At 35.0% G+C, this 24,667-nt stretch overlaps 2 protein-coding genes across 4 annotated transcripts; one reads left to right on the forward strand and one right to left on the reverse strand.

Annotated features, from left to right (window-relative positions):
* Positions 1 to 4,643: 4,643 nt before the first annotated feature.
* LOC145562098 (F-box protein SKIP23-like) lies at positions 4,644 to 11,574 on the forward strand. Of its 3 annotated transcripts, none has more exons than XM_081622275.1 (4): positions 4,644 to 5,958; positions 6,889 to 6,958; positions 10,229 to 10,387; positions 10,738 to 11,052. In XM_081622275.1, exons 1-4 carry the CDS (start codon positions 4,727 to 4,729, stop codon positions 10,756 to 10,758), a joined length of 1,482 nt encoding a protein of 493 aa, XP_081478401.1. In that variant the 5' UTR covers positions 4,644 to 4,726; the 3' UTR covers positions 10,759 to 11,052. The 3 variants fall into 3 exon arrangements, with proteins under 3 accessions (XP_081478401.1, XP_081478402.1, XP_081478400.1); XM_081622276.1 differs by having other exon boundaries at positions 10,827 to 11,049; XM_081622274.1 differs by lacking the exon at positions 10,738 to 11,052 and adding an exon at positions 11,115 to 11,574 and having other exon boundaries at positions 4,645 to 5,958.
* Positions 11,575 to 18,008: 6,434 nt separating this feature from the next.
* LOC145564681 (uncharacterized) lies at positions 18,009 to 23,234 on the reverse strand. The gene is made up of 7 exons (XM_081624919.1): positions 22,795 to 23,234; positions 21,899 to 22,337; positions 19,445 to 19,500; positions 19,122 to 19,352; positions 18,707 to 18,998; positions 18,405 to 18,601; positions 18,009 to 18,301 (listed from the first exon to the last, which is right to left on the reverse strand). The coding sequence occupies exons 1-7, from the start codon at positions 23,232 to 23,234 to the stop codon at positions 18,148 to 18,150; spliced, it is 1,809 nt and encodes a 602-aa protein (XP_081481045.1). The 3' UTR covers positions 18,009 to 18,147.
* Between the last annotated feature and the right edge of the window lie 1,433 nt (positions 23,235 to 24,667).

Below are 24,667 nucleotides of genomic sequence, written 5' to 3' on the forward strand. Positions count from 1 at the left end.
TGTGACATCATGGCCATTCGAAGGATGGGGTCTTGACGTTGTCGGTCCGATCACACCAAAGTCATCTGGTGGTCACGCTTACATACTGGCTGCCACTGATTACTTCTCTAAGTGGGCTGAAGCTATTCCCCTTCGTGAGGTAAAAAAAGAAAATGTTGTCGATTTCATTCGCACCCATATCATTTACAGGTATGGAATACCTCAAAGAATTGTCACTGACAATGGAAAGCCATTCGTCAACAACTTGATGGATAGCCTTTGCCAAAAGTTCAAGTTCACGCAACATAAGTCATCCATGTACAATGCTCCTGCAAATGGTCTAGCTGAAGCATTTAACAAAACGCTTTGTAATTTGCTAAGCAAGGTCGTTGCAAAGTCTAAGCGTGACTGGCATGAAAAGATAGGGGAAGCACTTTGGGCATATAGGACGACATACAAGAATGCAACACAATCAACCCCATACGCGTTTGTGTATGGTGTTGAGGCTGTCCTACCCTTAGAAGTTCAAATTCCATCACTAAGAATTGACATTCAAGAGGGTTTAACTAGTGATGAAAATGACAAGCTTCGATTGGCTAAACTTGAAGCGCTTGATGAAAAAAGATTACAAGCTCAACAAAAATTGCAATGCTATCAAGCTCGCATGTCACGCGCATTCAACAAAATGGTTCGACCTCGTTCTTTTCAAGTGGGAGACATGGTCCTAGCAGTGAGAAGGCCTATCATTACTTCGCGCAAAACTGGAAATAAGTTCACATCAAAGTGGGATGGTCCTTACGTGGTACGAGAAGTTTACACTAATGGAGCATACAAAATTGTTGATGCCGAAGGAGTGCGCGTAGATCCAATTAATGGCAAGTTTTTAAAGCGCTACTATTCATGAAGTGAAAGCCTTCTACACTCCTAAGTAAGAGAATAAACTGCTTACCAAAAAAAAATGCATTGTTTGAACTACGTTGGCTTGATCTTGCACGATAACTAGTTTATTTAGCAATTACGTAGGCAGCTTGAAAAAAAAAAAAAAAAAAAATTATCAAGTGCAGCCACATCAAAAAAAAAAAATTCATCATCATTGTACTACTCCTGGCCCGCAAGAGTATAAACTGTGTACGGCTAAACAAAAAAAAAAATCTTTACTCCTGGCCCACAAGAGTATAAACTGTGTATGGTAAAACAAAAAAAAATTTACTCCTGGCCCGCAAGAGTATAAGCTGTGTACGGCAAAACAAAACAAAAATTTACTCCTGGCTCACAAGAGTATAAACTGTGAACAACAAAGCAAAGCAAGCAACAAAAAAAAAGGGTGTAGTGTTTGACATAGCACATGTATAATGAGTATGCATCAATCTCGTAATGGAATTTTGAGTAGGCCAGTCTTAAGATGTCAAGTTCATAACGACTGGCATACATGACTTGACATCTCCGATGGGTTCATAGCAAAGGGTTCTGACCCATCGCGACATGGGCGACTCAAGTCTTCAAGTTATCAGACCTGTCTTAAAGACGCCAAGTTCATAACGACTGGCATACATGACTTGACGTCTCCGATGAGTTCATAACAAAAGGTCCTGACTCATCGCGACAAGGGCGACTTCAAGTCTTCAAGTTATCCGGCCAGTCTTAAGATGTCAAGTTCATAACGACTGGCATACATGACTTGACATCCCCGATGGGTTCATAACAAAGGGTCCTGACCCATCGCGACATGGGCGGCAACGTATGGCTACCTTGCGAATCTGTCATATGCACAAACGCTACAAAGAACAAACACATATGCATATACACATACAAGGAAAATAAAAATTGACCATACAAATCATGAAATAAAGTAGCACAAAACAAACATAAATCATTGGAGTACTCTGAAATATTGAATGACAATTGCTACACTAGAATAATCGGATCAAATTGCAATAAGTCATCTACCAGTTACTCAGTTAGTGTTAAATACTGCGAATTGGTCAAGAAGCAATATTAACTCCAAGTGGATGGAGAGCAAGATTGTTGTGTTAATTGAAAATTTGAAATAGAAAAAGTGAAAGTTAGGTATCAATTACCTATTATTAAACGATTAACTTGCTGCAATAATCTTCCAAGTTATCAAATTCCCTTGCTGCAATGATGATCCGAAGCAATTACAATCAAGAGTAAGGGACGTCGACGATATACAAAATTGACTCCAATTAAAGGCTGCAAATTGACAAAGCAAAGAGGTTAGACGGGCAATGTCTTAATATGATTAAGATTATAAAAAAAAAGGGGAAAAGTTCGATATTAATTGCCTCCGTGCCTGCGGATTCAAGAAAAGAACAGCAAGATTGATTAATTAATTTATCAAATTTGTGACAAAGGAACTTAGATCATCAAGGAAGTTAGGCAATACTAAGTCAACATGTGATTGCAAATATGGTAGCCTAATCATCACCATGCAAAGACAGTGTACTGCTGGGTAATTAAGTTAAGGGCGGAATATAAATTACCTCGATTTGACTACGTGAGTAGGTAATACCCAAACGGCCAGCGTCAATGATCAAAGTTGGGATGTTATCTCGGCAAGAAGAGGGTTGTTGACAAACAATAAGGTCTGCGTCTACCGTTATAAAAAAAAAAAAAAAGAGGGTTAAATTCCTTATTTATAAGTTACGGTGGACAATAATCTTGTGGAAGATTAAAACCTAGTGCAACTAGGAGTCTAACCTTGCGGCTCAAGAATTCCCATAAACCAAACCTAGTACTTAACAAAAAAAAATAAAGTACTAATAACTCCCAAGTCAAGCAAAAGAGTTGAGACCTTGTCACGCCAAACACTTCAAATCGTGTATGCGACACAGTCTCGAGGGGGCAATTTGTAGACACGAAAATTTTATAAGTGTCATACATTAAATTAAATAAATTAATTTGGGATAAATCATGTTAATGATCCATTTTAATTATTTTTTGGCCCACCCAAATAAATAATCCGAATTAATCAAATACAATTCGGGTTATAAAATAATCAAATTGGACCAGGTTTAAAGACTTTTAAGTCATAAAATGGGCCAGGCTCAAACCTACTAAGTCCACTTAAGGGGTTTTCATCTCTTATAAATACGTCATTCCTCCATCAGTTGAGGGGATCCAGAAATTCATTATTCCAAGAGCTCATAAAACTCAAACGGAATTCTCTCTGAAGTGAGTCAACAAGCTCATCAAATTCGTGCCGACTTGTTCAGATACACTCAAACACATTTGAACGGGATTAAGCTTCATAAGCCCTCGTTCAGGTGTATTCAAACAAAACCTCTCGAATACAGGTTGACATCATCAAACGTCACCCTGCATTCAGACTCAAGTCGACGTCATCCTACAGGTGTCACACACGTGTCATCGTCAAGCTGCGGAACAGAATCAGAGGACTTAGTTTATTTTATTATAAACTGTTATACTGAGATTGTACCCAAAAATTCACATATTAATATAAAATTCATTTGTTACTTTATTTCCCGTCTTTATTTATTTAGACTCGAAATTTGTGTAAACACACGCATCAACCAATGTAATTGATGTGTCATCTTATCCAATGTCCTTGGGACGTTTGTTAGCTTTTACCTTTATTTATTTATATTCTGGGTTAGATTCGTCTCGATTTAAACTGTTATAATATCATATGTATATAATTTTTACATATTGATGATTAAAGATATTAACAATCAAAATAATGCATCGATAAATGTGAAAATAAATGTGTTGTACTCCTTTTGTTTCATAATAATCGCAATATTATCCTTTTGCGTCTGTTTCATAATAATTGAAATATTTTCTTATTTTGAAAGGACTAACTATTGAGTACTTCGTATTTTATTATATATCTCTCTTATCACCTCCACTTACACTAATTTTTTTAGTATATCTCTTTCCTACTAAAAACTAAATATATATCCCCACTAACTATAATTTTCCTATTAAAAAAAAAAAAACCTCTTTTCAGCCTTCACCCTATAATTTTCCTAAAATTTTATGTATTACGAAACGGTGAGAATGTTGTTCTAACAAAAAAAAAAAAAAGAAAAAAGCAGAGAAAGCATTACTCTCTCCGCCCATAATATACTTCATGTTTTACTTTTATGGATACCAAAAATGTTGTTCCTGTTTTTTTTTTTTTTTTTTTTTTTTTTTTTTTTTTTTTTTTTTTTTGGATAGTATATAAAGATCATTATACCCTTATTTTTTTTTTTTAACTTTTATTCATTTTACTTTCTAAATAACCTTTGAATTTTCCACATGCCTCGTAGTTTTTACCACTTTTTTTCTCGAGATTTTTGTCTATAATACTTCCTCCGTTCTTTTTTACTTGACCCACTTTAACTTTTACACTATTTACCACCCTTTGACCGTCTTTTGTAAATAATATGTAAGGAAAAATATAGTTACGTGGAATGTTTTTAAAATCATCTTAATAAGTACTATCATAACATATATATATATATAACTTTTATTATTATTACTTATGTAGACTTAAAGTTATTAATTGTTAAAGTTGTGCATCGACAACGGTGATAAAAGAAACGGGTCAAGTTGTGCATCAGCATTAGTCAAGTTTTCCATTTCCGTCAACCAATCAACCGTTATTACATGTACAGAGTAAAAGTCTAGATATGTTCTTCAATCTTTGTGTTATTATAAACAACTGCTGTTGTTCAGTTTATACAAACAAAAACACCCAAAACCCAGAAATAACCTTGATTTTATGGGTGTAATTCCGCCATGGTCAGACCTTCCTCAAGAACTTTTATCCGCCATTGCTGATTTCTTAATCACAAACCCAATTGACATTTTAAGCTTCCGAAGCGTCTGCAAATCATGGTGTTCTTCTTCCTTATTTTCTTCGCCCACTCTCTCTCCTCCCCTGCCTCTCACCACCCCTTCTCCCCCTTATCCTCTTCGCCAAAGCTCTTACTGTCTGAATCCCGATTTTTCCGTTTTATCTGTCACTGTTATCTACGCTCTTCGTCCTCCAATTGATGAAGATTTTCCATCTTGGATGCCTAGGGTTTGGGTTCTGTTTCTCGATCAATCTGTTCCTGGAAAGGTCAGTATTCGCCAACCCTTTTCTAAGAATTCTTACTCTTTACCAATCAATTTTCCTCGAACCCTTAATTTTCTTGATTTCCATGCGTCTGAATTGGGTCGATTTTATAATTTTAGTTATCTTTCTAAAAAGGGTTGTAATCTGATTCAAGACAGTTTTCGGGTAGTTCATAAGGTGGTTTTGTTCTCAGATTGTAATGGGTTAGTTGTTGCTGTTGTTCTCTCTGAAGAGGGGAAATTGGGGCTGTTTAGGTTAGGTTCTGGGGTTAAGGTTAAGGATGTGGGTGTGCCGACACAATGGGAGATTATACATGATGGTAAAGGTTTTCGCTTTGATGACATTGTCGAATTTAAGGGCCGGGTTTTAGGTATTGATCGTAGAGGGCGGGTTTATGATATTGTGATAGGTAAGGATTCTTCTACTAAGTTGAATGTTGTTGTTCCTCCCATTGCTGGTGGTGGTGGAAGGCGGAAACGTGTTGTGGAATCGTTGGGGCGCTTGCATTTAGTTGTTCGTTGTACTGTTCGTGGGGAGAATGATGGTTTGTTTAAGGTTTTTGAGCTCAATGAGGGTACCAAGAAATGGGTTGAGGTTAAAAGTATTGGTGATCAGACTTTTTTCTTTGGTACTGAATTTTCCTTTTCCGCGCCAGCTGAGTTGCTCCATGGATCCTATGGGAAAAATTGCATCCTTTTTAAACAAAATAGTTTCGTGAATTATAGTAGTGGTTATGATGACAACTCTGAAATGTTTAGGAAATCAGAATCCAGTAAACTTCGTATTGGAGTATGGCATTTGGAAGATGGTTCCCATCTTAGTTTAATTGGATCACACACTGGTTATTCTAATCTATTTTGGCCGCCTCCATCCTGGATTTGGACGAAAGACAAGTATGTTTTCAGTCATGGTTTGATTGGTTTCTGTTCTTTACTATGATTTGCTGTTTTGTGATTTATTCTTCTATTATATTTCTCATTGAAGTCTTGACTAGAATTGCTTCTGGATTACCTTCTACTCTTCATCAGGAAGATAGGAACTGGTTTTATTTTTGTAATGTGTTTGGTTTCTGGTTTTTGAGCTGTAGTTTGCTTTTTTGATTGGTTAGTAAACAATAACTTTTAAGTAGTTAATAAGTGTTGCCAGTTGGTTAAAGAGACCCTTTCTATATGGTATACTCCCACCATGGTTGTCATTAGTTAGAAATTTAGATATTTTCTCTGTGAGCATGTCACACAGGAGCTGAGAATTAATGTCAAGTAAGAGCCTTCTAATATTCGTCTCTCTAGTGAGACGAAGATCAATGAGAGCATAGCCTAACCAATTTTAATTGAACTAGAGAATCATATTATTTGACATACTCCCTCTGTCCCCAATTGTTTGCCCCAAACCATAAATCCACTTTATTAAGGCTTTGGGCAAAAAATGGTGCACATGGGTTGACACAAATATCAATGAGGAGAGAGATAGAGAGAGTGCAAGTGGGAAAACATGCCAAAAGTAGTATGGGGCAATATTTTAGGGACACCTTAAAAAGGAAAGTGGAGCAAACAATTAGGGATAGAGGGAGTACTAAGTTCCTCAAAGCAAGATTCTCTTTTCTATATTCCTTCCAAAAGTTCCAATTATCCTGAAAAGACATGTCAGTTATTAATTTTGTAGAAACGATGTTGCATCTCCAAAGGAATGACAACAGTATGGTTGAAATCTTGTTCTTTAGAGTAGTTTATTGCTTTATATGAAGACCTCTCATTTAACTGAAACTAGTTGATGATTAGAGTAGGTTGCCGGACGATGTTGACTAAATTCTCTTTTACTGTCAGGTCTGAGCGTCTTGGGAACCTCTTAACTGCACTTGATAAATTGCAATCAAGGATTCCGGGTGGTGATAAGGTTCTTCCTCACTTTTACCTTCCTCTCCCCATTTTTAATCATAGTTATGTGTAGTACAAAGTATCTTGTAGATGTTAGTTGAGTGCTTATAAAAAGTAGTAGTATAGATGGGCGAATTAAGATTAAGAAGAAGAGAAAGAGATGTATTTTTTGACTAGGATGCACGGACTCGGGTACGGGTGTCGGACTCGGGTATGGGTCTAAGTGTCAGACTCGGAAAATTCTAAAATTAAGGATCCGGGGACAAGCTTTTAAAGAGTCCAAATTTTGGATTTGGACTCGGGGACACGGAAATGCAAAAAAAAACTATAATAATAAAAAAATAGTTAATTATTCAATGATTTTTTAATTTTATTTTAAATTTTTTGTTTAGTTCTGTACCTGACAAGAAAAAAAACAAAGTAAGAAAGAAAAGTCAAAGTACATTTATTGTTCAGATTAAAATAAAGATAAAAGAAAAGGGAAAAAAGAAAAGGTAAACTTGGTAAAGAGGAGTTAGAGGACACGTTATTATCCCCACCTACTCCCACCTCCACAATTAAAAAAAAAAAAAAAGAAAACAGAAATTGCAACTTGAAAATGTCGAAGAACTAGAACAACCTCAGCCTCCCGTCACCGGCTAAGAAAACCGGCAACTTCTTGGTGCTGCCTGTTCGTCTTTCCCTTCCGATCAAAAGCCCTAAGATTTCGACTCTTGTTTTGGTGAATCCGACCTTCTATTTTAGATCTAGGGTTTATGACTGACGAGTCCACTTTTTCTCCCAAGCGTCCGACCCAGATTCCGTGTCCGCACCCGGGTCGCATCGCGTCGACACCGGTACGGTGGGGTGGTTGGCCGAGTCCGAGCTTCGCAGTTTTTTGATAATTGATACAGACTAGTTATGAAGAATAGATGTTATAACTGCTCTAATTTGTCACATCTAACCTGTAATAGATGTCATCCAACTCCCAAACCACTTAAATTGTGTTACCAGGTTTATGAGCACAAAAGACTGAACATTGTTTATTATGACTTTTGTAAAGCTGATAATAACATTATTTAGCATGTGTTCATCTAAGTGATTTTCATGAACAATTGCCAGCTACTGAGATTTCTGTCTCCTGTTTGGAAGCTATGTGGGGGTAGATCAGCAAGCTGTAATGGTTTAGAATTTAACTTTCAATGCAGGCTTAGTTGCTAGACCCAGATTGTGCTCAATAAAAAGTCTCAAAATTGCTCTGATATGTCACTTCATTTTCTCATATCTATTACTTCCTCCACTTTCTTTTTCTTTTTTTTTTTTTTCTTAATCGTAGTGTTGGGGATTCGACGGAGTAAAAAAAAAATGTCATTATTTTTTAGTCCATAAATGCATTTTTGTTGTTGACTAAGACCCAATGTATAAAAAAGCTCTAGGCGCACTGAAGCGAGAGGGGTTCTGCTGCACCTAGGCGCGCCTCTTTGAAGTGAGGCGCAGTATATGGGCAGTTAAAATTTTTTGCTGAAGTTTGCCTCATGTGCGCCTCGGGCGCTTTTTGTGCGCCCAACCCAAAACGCCTCGCCCAAACCTAATTAAGTGCTCACCCCTCAGCACCTTAGGCTCGCTTTTTCAAACACTGCAAAGACCTTAGTCTAGACTTTGTGAATTGACCACACACCCTGACATGCAAATCACATGCCCTCATCAAAACCCTAGATTATCTCTCCTTTTTCCTCATAACCACCATCCCATCAAATCAATTTGCCATTTTTTCAGCTTGGGTGGTGACCTTAAGATTGAAGTAGATAGTAAAGTGCAAGTGGTGGTAAGTCGGTGGAAATGTGGAATGGTGGTTGAGAAGGAAAAAGTGAGAAAATATAGGCTTTGAATGAAGGCATGTGCTTTGTATATGATGTTCAATGCCGGAAAGTGGTGGTCAACTTTTGGAATCCAGCTGTATGTACCGGTCAATAACAAAAAACACATTAAAAATTAAGATCCGAATTTGCTACCTTTTCAATGTAAAAATGGTCCTTTCTAACAAAAAGTGACTACTTTGACAAATTTATTTTGCAACTATCTTTAAGAGCTCATCTCTCTTTTCCACGTGGAATTGCCTTTTTGAGTACCTTGAGATGGGAAATTTATCTTCTTGCCGTATTCATACATTCATATATAACTTATTAGGTTAGAACCTGTGCGATGCACAGTTTATATAAAACCTAATTTTAATTTGTACATTTTAAAAATAAATCGCTATTATACATGAATATAAATAAGAATTACGTATATTTTGTAATTTTAAAATTTTTTATCTTCATCAAAATTATGATATAGTATCTGTTTAACGTTATCTAATTCATATTTCAATGTAGGAGGTCATTTATTAGTGTGCTATTTAAAATTGTTTCAATTTCCTACGATAAAAGGTTTTAGTTGTAATGTAGAATCTTTCAATATTTAAATTTCAAAAATGTTAAATATGATAGCTTTATACAACAACAAAAAAAAAAAAAAAAAATGATATCATCATTGCATTTAGGCGGGAATTTTTTTATTGAGAAAGCGACACGTGGGCAATGATGACGTCGGCAACTTTTGTTTTAGTAATAGTTAATAGATTCACACACTTAAAAATGTACTTCTAGTACCAAAAGTTTAAAAGCCTTTTAGTTTACAGGTCTTGATTTCAGATGTTGATACCTTGATTTTGTTGCTAGTATGGCAATGTGCAACCCATTTCATATTATGATGTTGCCTGTTAGGCGGTATCAATAGCATGCAACAGGTGCTAATATTGAAATGATTGGGCAATTCATAGATTCAACCTTTTTGTAGTTTTGGTGTACTTTCAGACATTTGGCATCAGGGTCCCATATTTTCCTCATCTCTTGATAAGTATCATATTTCCTTTTTGTTATGTTGCAAAAATAAATTTCACGTTTTTACTTAAAAGTAATATTTATAATCTTGATATTATATTAAGTGTGAGTTGTGTCCACATCCCATAGATAGTTATGTACTCTCTACAAGTCCACACTTAATCTTACTTTGTACTTTATTTCCTGTTTACTAGTCACTATTCTTAATCTCCACGCAAAATTAAACGCGAACTATATTGAGGGATAGAGGGAGTATAAGAAATAAACATTTGTTGTGTTTTTAGTTTTTTGCTTCCTTACTTTTTTGACTGTGGGTTTCAAAGAAAAACGATAATGCCTTATTGCCTTCTTCTCTATTTATTTTTGCCACTTTTGTCCTTCCTGTTCTTCACTATTGTAACTTTGTAAGTGATCGTGGTTCAATGCAGGACAAGTTCAATGAGCTCGCTTTGGTGGACCAAGTGGGTGCGCTTAAACTTATGAGAGAAGCGCTTAAATTTATGAAGGAAACTTTTAAGTTGAAGGAACTCCTGTATGGATTCAAACGATTGCAGCAACACATAAAATCCATCAACCTGCACGATCAAGTAATTTCCATATCTTGCTTTTACAATTTATAGAGTGATTCAGTTTTGCCTGTCAGTAAAGCCGATGAGATCATTTCTCAACGCTTTCTATTGTATGGATTATGACACATTTCAACCTGCTATGCTAAGGAGATTACAATGTACATAAGAAAGAATGGAAGTTGAAAGTTAAAGAAAATTTATGTTGCTCTTACCCATTCCAAATACTGACTCGCTTTTCTCTGCTTCTCATTGTTTCTTTTCAAAATTTCTATTATCCCCTTATCCCAAATCCTGAAAACTGGCTTATAAGCACCAAAATTTGCAAACTTATATGGCATGTTTATCATAAATGTACATGTACTCTCCAGAACAATGCTCGTGGATGGTAATGAATGATAAAAACTCATTGTTATCTCTTACTGGTACATTTGACTGAGATATGGTGGCATCATGTCAGTGGTGTCATGTTTAATGGTGGTGGGTGGTGAATTGGTGATGGAGGGAGACACAAGAGGCAGGACTAACTGTTAATGATTTGGAGACAAAACAATTTGCTGGTCGATGGTGTAGCAGGTAGAATTAACTTATCAAATTAGAATAGCAGCCAACAAAAAAAGGAAGGAAAGTCGATAACACAATTAAGTCCATTCTTTTACATCTACTTGTCTGTTTATTGTTGCTATCCTCTTTGAGATCATGTCTTACAATGGTTTGACTGTTTAAACATGAGTGCCTTACTGTCCAGGAAGGAACTTCCACACTTGCGACTGAGGAAAGGCCCGCGTCTGCTGATTCTGATTGCGATTGGTTTACTGTAGAGACAAATTTCAATGCTTGTATCCTTCAGTTTGAAGAAAACACCAGTAATCTGGAGTTTGCCATCAATAAGAAAAAGTATTGTGCGCCAGCTGAATAGCATACTGGTTACCTTTGCAAATTGGTTTGATTCACCAGGATAAATTGCTGTGGTGTTTATTTTTCCTGTAAGTTTGTCTCTTGTAGATTAAGTGGGAGGTGCCTTTTGTAACAATTGTAAGATTATCGATTTCAATCTTGATGAATTGCAGGTAGGAAAGATTTAAGTTGTGACAACCTCCATACTCATTTAGCTGACCCTATATTTGGGATTAAGGCTTTGATTGTTGTTGTAACCTTCATCATATTGGTTTTTATTCAGGGTCAAATGGTAAACATGGATTAGTGTATCTGGCTGTAGGAATAATTGCTTTGTCTTTATGCTAAGTGTTGAATGTCATGTAAACTATAATTGCAATAATCCTACATGATTCTTTCAAAAATCAACGTGATTCTCTCTCATTGAAGCTATTTCCCTATCAGCCATGGAAATGAGATATGAAGATCTGTATAATTTCCAAAGTTTCCATGTGCAGTGTAATCTCTAAAAATCATGTGTAGTACTCGGGGGTTTTTGCATCACTTTAACTATAAATACTTTTGTTATTTTTAAGTGAAAAGAATATATGGTAAAAAATTTAAAAACATAAATTGACACTAATGACATTCTTAATTTTTTTTTAAAGCAAAAACCTATAATTATTTACTAAACAAAAGTTTAAAGTAATTACATAACATACTACCTTTGTTTCGTATTATGAAACGATGGGAGTATTCAATTAAACTTGGATAGGTTAATCATGTACTTGTGATAAAACAATATGTCACCTTCACTTAAAGACATGTTAAAATAAATTAATTAATTAATAAAATAAAGATAAAATTTAGAGTCAATTCAACTAGCAATCGTAGCAAGAGATCACATCATCGATCAATCAATAACTTTATATTAAAAGCGAGACCAAGGGTGATACATGTCATCTTCTGGTTAGAAATTTTCCCTCCAATTTTATTTATTAATTTTTTTTTTCAAACCTTTTTCCAACTTTACTATTTTTGTAATAAAGTTTATTTCAATTTATTAAAATCATCTTAATAACATCCAGTATATCAATAACTTTATATTGAAAACAAGTTAATAATGACACATATTATCTTCTGGTTAAAAAATTTTCCTCCATTTTGTCCTTCCTTATTATTATTATTATTATTATTATTATTATTGTCAAACCTTGATTCAACTTTACTATTCTTATTAATATTAAGGATCGACAATAATATACAATAATTTTGGATAGACCACGGTCTTGTCAACCTTAATTTTGCACTGACATTCAAATTTGTTCGATCAAGGGTCAACCAGACAATATCCCGTATTTTTGCAATAGTTTCATAACATTATTGCATTGGACATGCTTTCTTAGAGATTAATACAATATGAACACAATCAAGTTCTCTCTTCAAAAAAAAGATGAAGAAAATTTAATTTTAGCAAAAAGAGCAACGTCAATAGTGGTCTAGTGTCAAAATAGAAAGTATTACAAATATTTTGGATCGGCAAAACTATGCAATAATTTTGAATAATAGACCATGTACTCTTCACCTTAATTTTATACTCGATAATATTCAATCAAATATGAAGTAGTTTAATTTCAGAAAAAAAAAAAATACAATCACCATTGTCATTCAAATTTGTTTGGTCAAGGGTCAACCAAACAATATCCCGTATTTTCTGTAACCGTTGTGTGCATTATTGCATAACATTAATGCAATAGATATGCTTTTCTTATAATACAATAAAAACATATAATCAAGTTCTCTCTTCATTTCAATAACATTAAGATGAAGTTAATTTAAGTTTAGCAAAAAGAGCATAGTCGGTAATAGTGATTTAGTGTAAAAATAGAAAGTAATGTAAATATTAAGCTTCGATATTCTACAATAATTTTAAATAATAGACCATGTTCTCTTCACCTAAATTTTATACTCGGTAGTAATCAATAAAATTCGTAATAGTTTAATTTCAGTAAAAATAAATACTTCATTACCGTCATTTAAATTGGTTCAGTCAGCAGTCAACCAGACAATATCCCGTGTTTCCGCAACCGTTGTTGGCATTATTAGATGCCATTATTGCATTGGATATGATTTCTTAGCATATAATGCAATAAAAACACACAATCAAGTTCTCTATTCATTTCAATATCAATTGCTCTAAACCTAAACACCCAAAACCCAGAAATAAAATTTTTTGAAAAAATAATTAAAAAATACAGTAAAATTGAAACAGAGTACTTGTATACTCTGTAAAATGGGTGTAATTCCGCCATGGTCAGACCTTCCTGATGAGCTTCTTTCCGACATATCTAAACGTTTAGTCACAAACCCACTTGACATTTTATGCTTCCGTAGCGTATGTCATTCATGGTTGTCTTCTTCTCCATTTTCTCTCTCTTCTTCGCCGCAGTCTCTGTTTTCTCCCCTGCCTCTGATCACCCCATCTCCGCCTGATCCTCTCCTTCACCGCTATTCCATTCCAAATTCCAACCCTTCCTTGTTATCGGGCACTGCTATCTTCGCTCTTCGTCCGCAATTTGATCCTGATTATACCCCATCTTCAATGGCTAATGCTTGGGTTCTGTTTCTTGATCAACCTCAAATTGATAAAGTGAGTATTCGTAAACCCTTTTCGGAAAGTTCTTATTCTATGCCTATGAATTTTCCTGACAGTATTGATTTGTTAAAGTATCGTATTACTGAATTGGGTCGATTTTATAATCTTACTTATCTTCCTGAGGATGGGGGTGGTAAGATTTCGAAACCTCGTGATTGGTTTGGGGAAGTTCTTAAGATTGTTTTGGTCTCAAATAGGGATGGTTTTGCTGTTGTTGTGCTCTCACATGAAGGGAAATTGGGGCTGCTTAGGTTGGGTTTTGGGGGTAGTTTTGAGAATTTGAGTGCTGGAACTAATTGGGAGATTATACATGATGGTAGACGCTTTCATTTTGATGACATTGTCGATTTTAAGGGCTGGGTTTTAGGTATTAATCGTAGGGGACGGATGTATGAAGTTGAAATTGGTTGCTCTAGGGACTCATCGAAGGTGAATGTTGTTATTCCACCCATTGCTGGAGGGGGTGGAAGGCGGAAACGTGTTGTGGAATCGATTGGGAGACTGTATTTAGTTGTTCGATGCAATGTTCGTGGGAAAATTGATGGATTGTTTAAAGTTTATGAGCTGAATGAGGGTAAAAAGAAATGGGTTGAAGTTAAAAGTATTGGTGATCAGACTTTTTTCTTTGGTACTGAATTTTCCTTTTCCGCGCCAGCTGAGTTGCTCCATGATTCCCATGGGAAAAATTGCATCCTTTTTAAAGAACAAAGTTTTATGAATTACAGTGGAATTGATGATGAACCTGCCTTGCTTAAGTTTAAACAACATGACCTTCATGTTAGTGTATGGAATTTGGATGATGCTGCTCATCTCAGTGCTATTGGATCACACCCTGGCTATTCTAATATACTGTGGCCACCCCCAACTTGGATCTGGCCGAATCACAAGTACGTATTTCATTGTATTTGTTTGTGATTTTTCAAGTACTGCTTAAGATGATGCTATATATTTGTTGTATGTTAACTAACATAAAATTGTCCTGCTTTGTCATTGAGACTGATATAGCCCTTTCTTTTTCTCTTTCATAAAGTCATGGATTAGAGAAAGAATACGATCTTTAGCATGATCACATTCACTCAGACAAGTTCATATCCACAATGTGACGCAGCTGGTGCCCTTATGTAAGTTATGTTTGGCTTACAAAGGGCTTTTTTTTTAGGCATTTCTAGGATTCAATGGGGAAATGCTGCCATGATTGTTGGGTTTTCCCGTCATGACATATCTCACTTCTTGTGACTTGCCTTTGAAAGGGGACTCTTACTTTATTCAAAATCACTTAATGATTCATTTCAAAGCTAGCAGCAAGTTGTGGGCTTGCATACATTTGTTTGGCAATACCATGGCACACCCCGCTCGCACATGGTTTCTTTATTTGATGTAAAATATTTTCACATTTATCTATTTTTCTTTATTTGGTTTGTAAAGGAGTAGAAAACAATTTTCTCAATGATGAAAAACATTTTCCATTACAAAACAAAGAAAACCACATTTTCCTCCCAACTCCACCTCCTTTTTACTTTCCTCTCATCCATCCTCACATTTCCACTCCTTTTAAACTTCTTTATAACTTTTCTTGTATGGATCAAACAAAAGAGACTTATTTGCAATCATGGTTTTCCTTGAAAACCAACTTTTCATTGAAAATATTGCACATCAAACCAAACAAGGCCTTAATGTTGTTCCCACAAATTGGGGCTAGACAATTTATGCTTGATGAGGGCAGAAGACATTCCCTTTCTTTCTAATGTGGAGGATCATACTTAATAGATAATAATAAAAATTGCCTCATATCTATGTACAAAGAAGCATGCCTGAGGTAGTGTTAAGGCACTAAACACAATTACAGAGTATAATGGGTGCAATTCCACCATGGTTAGACCTTTTATAGATTGAGAGAAGATTAATGGGAGAAATAATATGGAGAATATTATGTAGTGGTTTTTATAATTTACATTTTGGAAGAGAAAATTCTTTATCTTTTGCAATTTCCATGTTTTAATGCAAATTTTGACCTTCTTCCTCCTTAAATAGGATGGCAGACAGTGTTGACACTATTTTTTTTTTTTTTTTTTTCCCCATTTCAGGTCTGAGCGTGTTAAAACCCTCTTAACAGAACTTAATCGTTTAGACATGATGATTCCCAAGAATCCTGTGAGATTAGAGGTTCTCCCTCCTCCCCTTTTACCTCCTTTTATTCCTATGTATGTATTATCTTGTCGGTATATCTGTGTTTTCATAAGTGTTAATGTTCTGATAAAAGACAAATTAAGGAAAAGAAGACATGGTTGGAATGGTACAGGGTTTTCGTCAATAAATTAGAAGTAGAGTGAGGAAGATATTGATCTCTAGTAGTCCTTTCCCTAATGTAGGCTCATGTCATGCACCTTGGTACTTGGAGTTTTCATTTTCATGTTTTCAGTTGGTGCAATGGTTTCTAAAAATCTTACACCAGTCGCCTTCTCAACCTGCTTCGAAATTTTCTTATGAAGTCTTCTTAGAACTCAAGGATACAGAGTTTACTATCCTATAGAACAGATCCTGTTCAAGTAAGGTCATTCTTATGAAGTCTTCTTAGAACTCAAGGATACAGAGTTACTATCCTATAGAACAGATCCTGTTCAAGTAAGGTTGTTCTTATGAAGTCTTCTCTATGTTTGTATATGGCCTTCAACTTTGCATAATTATGAGTGCTATCTGTGGTGTCGTCTTAAATTTTGAATTAATAAATTCTGTTGTACATCATAATTATTTCTCTATGCCTTGTGAGTTCTGACCCCTTCCCCCTTCTCTCTATCTCCTTCCTCTATTCCATCCTTTCTGGTCTTTACAATTGTATATTAAGTGATCCTGGTTTAATGCAGGTCAAGGTCAATGCACTCCATCCACAGCGAAAAGCAGTTGCTCTTGAAAAGCTGAAAAAAGTTTGCTACATGAACAAAATGTTGTCACAAGCCAGAGAGATTGACAAATTGTTGAAGAAAATCGAAAAGATCTCTGTGTCATGGAAGCAACACTGCAAGTCTGCTAATCTGCAGAATCGAGTAATTTCCATCTCTTACTCTAAAAAAATGATTCACAATTTTTGCTGTCAGTTATTGCTCAGTCCATCGCTTTATACTGATATATGAGTATATGACCTGCACACCAGTTGCTCAAGCCACACTTGCAGCACTCATTCTTACCCCTCTTGGTCTTGAATCAATAACTGTAACAAAAAGTTGGGAATATCCTGATCACAGTAGAATGATTGTTTGAGCATACATTACCTTCCTGTGCAGGTAGGAACATCCGTCCTCGCAAATGAAGAAAGTTGTGCATCTCTTGAATCTTTCCGGGTAGTTCAGAACGCAATCAAGCATGGTAAAAGTAAGTTTAATTTGCTTTCGCTGGAAATGAAGATTCATACCTGCCTCCTTCAGCTCGAAGAAGACACAACTGAGGCGAAGGGCACCCTCAATCCCGCTCTATTTTTACTTTATTCCTGGCTTGGATGGGAACATAAGGTTGTTTGATAATTTGATATCCTATTGATCTTTCCTGTTTAAATAAGAACACTTGAAGTGTCACCTTAGATTTATCTGGGAGTCAAATTTGTTTAAGTACTGGTTTTAAAATGTGGCAATTTGCCGTACTATTGTGACAATTTCAGAAAACTGCAACAATTAGTGACTGAATTTATATTTTGTATTACCTTCCTTGTCTACCTATGCAATATTGAAGGTTTCATGTTACAATTTGACACAGGTAAACAAAAGATAATCAAATTAATATACTATGTCAAGTTTATAAAAAAAAAGTGTTTTTTCTTTTAATTTATGGCTTTAATTGAATTTTTATGCTACTGGAGACACTTTTGTTAGGGAAGTAACACATTTGCATGGGAAGAAACCAAGTATAATTAACTTAATATCTACACAAATTACAGTCTTATTACAACCACTCTTCGTTCAGTCTCAAAGAACAAAATCTTGAATGCTTCCAGTTGACATAATATTTACTCAAATCTCACAAAAAATGTTTCATTTGTTTATAGAAGTTGTTCTATTCGCAATGGGAATAAGATCCTGATTACGAATGAAACTACATACAAAATTTCTAGTCTAAATCTATACTCACAAATTCACAATCCAGATGTTGGTACTAGCTTGGTCCGGATTTAGCTGTTATATCGCTTGTTCAAATTACACTATCATAGTACAAGAATTTCCAGAGTACTATTCTTTTGTTTGATAACCTTGAAACTATTAACTTATGAATTCATGGACCAATCATAATTTTTGTAAATGATGTTGATCACTCCTCCATCATCTAAAAGATGGCTCAAGAGACCTGCTTTCTCTGCATCCAAATAACTCAGAATCCACTTGAAGATATCTTTTCCATTTCCGAAATCTACACTGTACCTGCATCATATTGCAAGGAGCATTAGTTTCAGTTCTATTCAAATGTTTGTGATTAATAATTGTCTAATTTAGGAAGATATGAAGTGATTGATTGATGAATTACCATTTCAAGATGCAGGGGAGACAGACAATTCTTTTAGATAAATCCACTTCTATTGGGTTGCGGCTGAAGAACTCTCTTGCTGCAGCTCTCAGCTCAGCATACACATTTTGAGGTGAGAAGAATCTAACTGATGGACTCGACTTACTACCATCCCAAAGTCCGAAATGAATCAACGGATTGACCATCGGTAGAGCTATCTAAATACATAATAATAATAATTATAAGATGGAGAGGTCATAACTCATAAGATGGATGATTATTGCTCAAACATTCCAAGACGAAGATTATAAAAAAGATTTTACCTGAAGGCGGTCATCTCCTGCACTGAAAGGTTTGGTCAAAGCATAAGGAGCCCTGTGGTTGCTTCTGAGTATGCCATTCCTAATAGCATTGAGAGAATATGAACTTCCTCCAACTAGGTACTGGAAGTCGGTAACAAAGGATTTCCTCTCGATCATCCCCTCTGGATATCCTCTCCGTATCACAGCATGTATGACCATTGCATTGTAAAGATTTAGGAAGAAAGCCAGTTTCTCATCAGTTGACAGAGCAGTAAGATCCACTCTCTGAAGACTTCGGGCCATAGTCAAATATCTGCGGTTCAGAACCAGCGCAAGGTAAGCATAATTCATCAACTACTGTGACGTACCCTTACATAATTCTATCTACTTGCCAGCAGAAACAAATAGAGAATGCTTTGAATACTAAGTAGTATACCTGCGGAATTCTTCACTGTTGCTGATAGCCAGATAATTAAGATGATGCCTGTCTTCAGATGCATAAGATTCGAGTATGGCAGACATGATCTTCATCAGTCTTTGGCCAATTCTAAAAGCAGATTCAGGCTCTCTATCATCCAAGGATCCTCGAAAATTGAAGCATTTTGGAATAAATTGCTCATGCTCAAGGAATCTGTATACTTCATTTCCATCCTCGAAATAATTTCCTCTGCAGCAAAGGAACCTCATACACTAAGTTTGCATATTATAACAGAAAAACTACTAATTTTTGAGACAGTGCAGGTAGCAGTCTTTGTTTACCTGGACACGTGGTGTATGAAATGCTTCCTAACAATCTCTTTAGCTATCCCAATTGCCTGAATGAGAATAAAGGTTAGATTTTTTATTTTAAACACTAGCAAGTTATGGGAGCTTTTTAAACAAATACAAGGAATTGGAAAAGAACATCCAACAGTTTCATCTATTAGCTTATTGTCCAACTAGTTCTTGATCCATAATATAAACATCCAAAATCCAATTCATATTATCGACGTTGTTAATGTACTTGAGAACTTTAGTCCTCGTCATTTCCATGATTGAACAACATTTATAGACTTTGAAATCCTCATTACACCACCTATTGAGAATACTCGTGGTCAAATTTACCATTCTTCATTTGCAGTTGCAGCTGTCTCTCTAGTTACGTTCTAAACCCATTAGTCTAAGGTGTATACAATAATAAACTCGAATATTTTAATCATGTACACATTTCTATTGAATAGTTTTAAGTCCTGATTGAATCTGTTACACTCTTACATATGGAAGGTCTTTTCTTAGAAGCTTACAAAATATGTTTACTACTACTGGGTGGAATAAATTATTTTGTATTGTACTCTAACTGTAGCTATGTTACTCGGATTCAGATACCTATGTCCGACATGGATACATGTCCAAGTGTCTACTAGGCTATTTTGAGAAAAATTTCCATGATTTTGGTCTATAAAGAAGTGTTTAAGTGCCCTACCTATGTCTGAGAGTCAAAAGTCTGGCACAAGTATACTTGAGGTAAAATGAAGAGTCCGAATAACATAGGTTAAAAGATAAAACCCACCCAAACAAGATGCAACAAGATGCATGCCCCATAATCTTTGGGACTTGTATTAGATGGGTGAGGCATTGGTTGCAATTATCATCCTCTAACCTACCAGTCTACAACAACCCACAAGCTCTCAGATCATCATTTTCTTCCATCACATCCCTTGGTAGATGCCATCATTATCTTTGACACACCACAAAAGTAGACTTTGTAACACAAAAAATCATAATCTAAAATCATAATTTGTGCAACTTATTTAAAATAAACGCAGTAGAAATTTCAAAAGGTAGACCAAGTCCTAACAAGAAAAGTTAGTTAGTTGCTAATCAATCCTTAATTAGTGGACCATATCCAAACAAAAAGACAAAGTCATAAGTAAAGTGGAAAGACAACAATCTAAGCACAAGTCAGCACCACAAATAGATAAGTGCTGTTATAAACTCATACTTTGAAGTTTTAAGTGAAAAAGGTTTAAAGTAATAAGCGTGTAACAATCAATTAATAAGTCAACTAATTATATAACATCATCCTCTTTGTCATACTAATTGGAAAAGATTTCAAGTACCAAGGATTAAACAATCCTTCTCACTATTTATGACTCTGTAACACTTGGGCTTTTCTAATACAGTATTATCAACAATTAAATAATTGTATGCATATATATTCAATACTAAGTATCAATCTTAATCATGATACACAAACAGATCTCAATGAATTTTTTTAATAACAAATGGACCGCTAATTTAATCCAAAACATATGAACACATAAAGTTGAATAATTCACGAAAATATCATGAATTTTGCAAAGTTCTACCAAATACTCCCTTATACGTAGTATTCGATTTGACATCCTCAAATTGAGGTTACAAATTTATACGTCAACAGACATTTGACCAATTGTAACATAATCCGTATGTAGCACCTATCTACAAACTATTCTATATAATTCATTTTCAAAAATAAACCAACAAGTTTATCCAAAAACAAAAAAAAAAACATAGTCAAATTATACAAATTTTGACTATTTATTTTAGAGTTTTTTTATACCCTTCATTTGAGAAGGTCAATCTAAGACATATAGAAAGAACTTAAACTAATAATCCTAATTCTAGTTTTTCCTCCTAGGAGTCCTATCTTAGGGTCTGTTCTCATTGACTGAAATGAGTTGAACTGAACTGAACTAAACTTATTAGAGCTTAACTGAACTAAACTGCACTGAATATTTTATAAGAGAAGGAAATTAGGAACTGAATTGAACTGAAGTGAACTTATAAGAACTGAAGTGAACTTATTAGAGCTAAACTGAACTGAACTGAAATGAAAATAATCGTATGAGAACAAGCTCTTAGTACCGATATGATGTTTGGATAAAATTATCTAACTAGAAAACGAGATCCACGTTACAAGTCTAGCTTACAACCAAGCATGAAGCACCCCTTACCCTTAAAATATTTCATTTGTAGAATGTATCAAATCTTAATCAATTTTCACTACAACTTATGCTCACGTACAATTTATGTTATACGAGTACTTCGTATTAGTCTCACGTAAATTTAAATCTTAGGTAAATTTAAATTTCTGCCAATGTAATTAGCAAGGAGTCCATCAATCTCACAATAAATTATCGTAAGAAAAATCCAATAAGAAAATTATCTATCGAAAGAGTGGCAGAAGAGTACCTCAGTACGTGAGGTGCCCAAGTGGTGTACAATAACATCTACTAACTCGGTACCAGTAAAACAATTCTTGACAAGCCTCATCCGAATCAACCGGTCCTGAATAGGTAATCTGAGCCGTAAAAGCTTAACTATTTCACCCATCTCATCCGTCCGTTCATCCTCCGGTTCATCAAACCCGTACACCGGCGGTCCAGGTGCATCATCAGGACACTTACTCCCTAGCAAATCTTTAGCCCTTTGGTCCAACAAACCGCTATTCCGTAACGAGTTTAATGCCACTAAACCGCCTATTAATTTTTCATTGAAGAATATTTGCGGTACTACTGAACCGCCGGTTCGGTCTATCAGCTCCTTTTCTCGACCCGGATATACGTCTATGTTTATTTCTACGTATTTTAATCCTTTTTCTTGTAACATTTTCCTCACAGCGCCACTATCCCTGCTCAAAAAATAAAAATGTCATGGTAAGATAATATTTTACTTTATATTATAATTGGAAATGAGGATTATCTTCCATATTAACTCTAACAATTATGGTAAATCATTAACACAAAAAAACTGCATATTTAACTCTACATTGATTAAAATAGCCATACGGTGTAACTCCCAACACTCGCGTGTAAAATTACACCATTTCACGTCTTTACTAGTAGTCTAGTACTATTAAGGTCGTGTTACATTAAACTTGAAAGATTACTGATCGGAAAAAAAAAAAAAAACTACTCTGTATTATCATGGAGTAATAATTTTAAATTTTTAACCTTTTACCGTTAAAATTGGAATTCTATAGAACATGAATCAATAATGAAAAGATGTAAACGTTTCGATAAAATGAAAAATTGAATACGTAAAAATCAGGTGAATTGTACGGAGAGACAAGAGCGTCGAAGTAGTACCTGCAATTGGATTTGGAGTAAAAGGTAACTCGACCTTTAAGATTAGCCAACTCTGAACTCTCCTCATCAACCTGTTTAGCTTGCACAACAACTTGAATACCAGACATATAAAACTCAGTTACACCACCACCTCCTTTAACGTCATCTTCAAATGACAACCGTCGCGAAATAGCAGCAGAAAGACTGTTCTTCGTTTCAAGAAGATATTTTCCGATCGCCGGAACATCAACGGTAAAATTATTCTCCAAAGAAGGCTTCTTCAAAACGACACCGTTTAATCCCGGTGGTGCCTCAGGTCTCGGAAGATTCTCGAGAGGGTATAAAACTCCACTCCTCTCATTTTCCGGCGACGTTTTGCCGGAGTTTTCCGTCGCCGGAATCTTGTACTCAGCGATTTCCGGTACGTTTTCCGACGAATTGGAGAGAGTTTCGTGACCCATTGAAAGATGGAGGAGAGAGAAAGAGATGAAAATGGCGAGGATGTAGGGATTAACGGTTTGGTAGGAGAGAGAAAGGGAGAAAGGTGGTTTAAATAGTGAAGTTTTAGGGAGAAAATGGCAAAAGAAGAAGAAAAAGTCAAGTGAAAATGTCAAAGATATTTAGGTAGCTGAAAATTTAGTGCTGAGTCTTTAATACGATGTCAAAACTGTAATCTAAATTCGCAATTAACGTACGTCATTGGGCTGGACTGGGCCTATAATATTGAACTAATTGGAATTGTACTGATTTTGGAATGGTGGTTTATTGTAATTAGTGTTGTCAGCACTATCTTTATTGTCTTTGTCTTCTTTCTTTATGGTTTTAAACTATTTAATCATGGTCTATAGCCTAGGTTTGGGGTGTTATTATTGAATAGTTCTAACCTATGATATATGTGAGAAGTCAAGTACAATGTAAATGCGAAAATTTGATATTTGAAAAATTGAAGTAGGATTGTATGATTATTGTTAAATCGCAATTTTTATGGTGTTAAATATGAGAAAATATACGATATTATATATATTCATATGTGGAATTAGCGTACAAGAGATTTGAACTCTTAAAGCTATTGACATATAAGTGAATTTACAAAGGCATGTCTAATTTATCCGGACTATGACATACCACATAAATGCTTAAACATGATGTCAAACCTTCTTTTTTTTGGTGACACCTTTACCAGCTTGCAAACTTGTCTCAACAAAGTCCATTATTTGGTTTAAAGAGGATTAACATTTTCATTATTGCATAACTTATACCTCAATTATTTTTCTTTCTCATATGCATTCAGATAAGAAACCACAACCTAATCATTTAAAAGTTCGAAGCAACTAGAAGTAAAAAAACATAGGAAGTATAAGATGTACATAACTATTTAGTACTTTTGGCTCATAGCTAGATAAGTTTTTAAGTGTGTATTTCCCAATTTTGATACAAATATCAACTGATCAAGTGAATAACATTACATAACTTGGATTCAAGCTCAACTTGCTTAGCTAAACAAGTAAAATCTATACTAATATATTAAAAGGCGTTCCTAAGAACGTCCACGTGTCACGTAAGCTCTCCTCACTACGCCACGTCACCTACTCAACTATTCATTACGCCATGTGGCTCTTCTTCCATTTGTTTTTCATTTCATGTCATGGACTCATCATAATAAAATAAAAAAATAAAAAAAAAAAAAAGTTCTCCGCAAGAATTGAACCCACAACCTCTAATTCTAGAACTAAGTATCTTACCACCAAGCTAGGTAATTTTTTATGCAATCATTTGAATACAAAATATTAATATGCAGCAAATGACAATATAAACAACAAATTTAGTTACAAAAAAATTAAATCATACATTACAATGTATATTAATGTTCAATTCCATGTAATAATCCGGGGCA

This window comes from Chenopodium album, chromosome 10 (assembly GCF_948465745.1).
Source record: "Chenopodium album chromosome 10, dcCheAlbu1.1, whole genome shotgun sequence".
Taxonomy (NCBI): Eukaryota; Viridiplantae; Streptophyta; class Magnoliopsida; order Caryophyllales; family Amaranthaceae; genus Chenopodium; species Chenopodium album.

What these genes read in the sequence shown, in the direction of transcription:
- LOC145562098 (XM_081622274.1), top strand. Translation starts at nt 4,727, where the DNA reads ATGGGTGTAATTCCGCCATGGTCAGACCTTCCTCAAGAACTTTTATCC. An exon ending in TGGATTTGGACGAAAGACAA is followed by an intron (nt 5,959 to 6,888) that starts GTATGTTTTCAG and finishes TTTTACTGTCAG; the next exon opens with GTCTGAGCGTCTTGGGAACC. An exon ending in GGATTCCGGGTGGTGATAAG is followed by an intron (nt 6,959 to 10,228) that starts GTTCTTCCTCAC and finishes GGTTCAATGCAG; the next exon opens with GACAAGTTCAATGAGCTCGC.
- LOC145564681 (XM_081624919.1), bottom strand. Translation starts at nt 23,234, where the DNA reads ATGGGTCACGAAACTCTCTCCAATTCGTCGGAAAACGTACCGGAAATC. An exon ending in TTCATACACCACGTGTCCAG is followed by an intron (nt 19,353 to 19,444) that starts GTAAACAAAGAC and finishes CCTTTGCTGCAG; the next exon opens with AGGAAATTATTTCGAGGATG. An exon ending in AACAGTGAAGAATTCCGCAG is followed by an intron (nt 18,999 to 19,121) that starts GTATACTACTTA and finishes TCTGAACCGCAG; the next exon opens with ATATTTGACTATGGCCCGAA.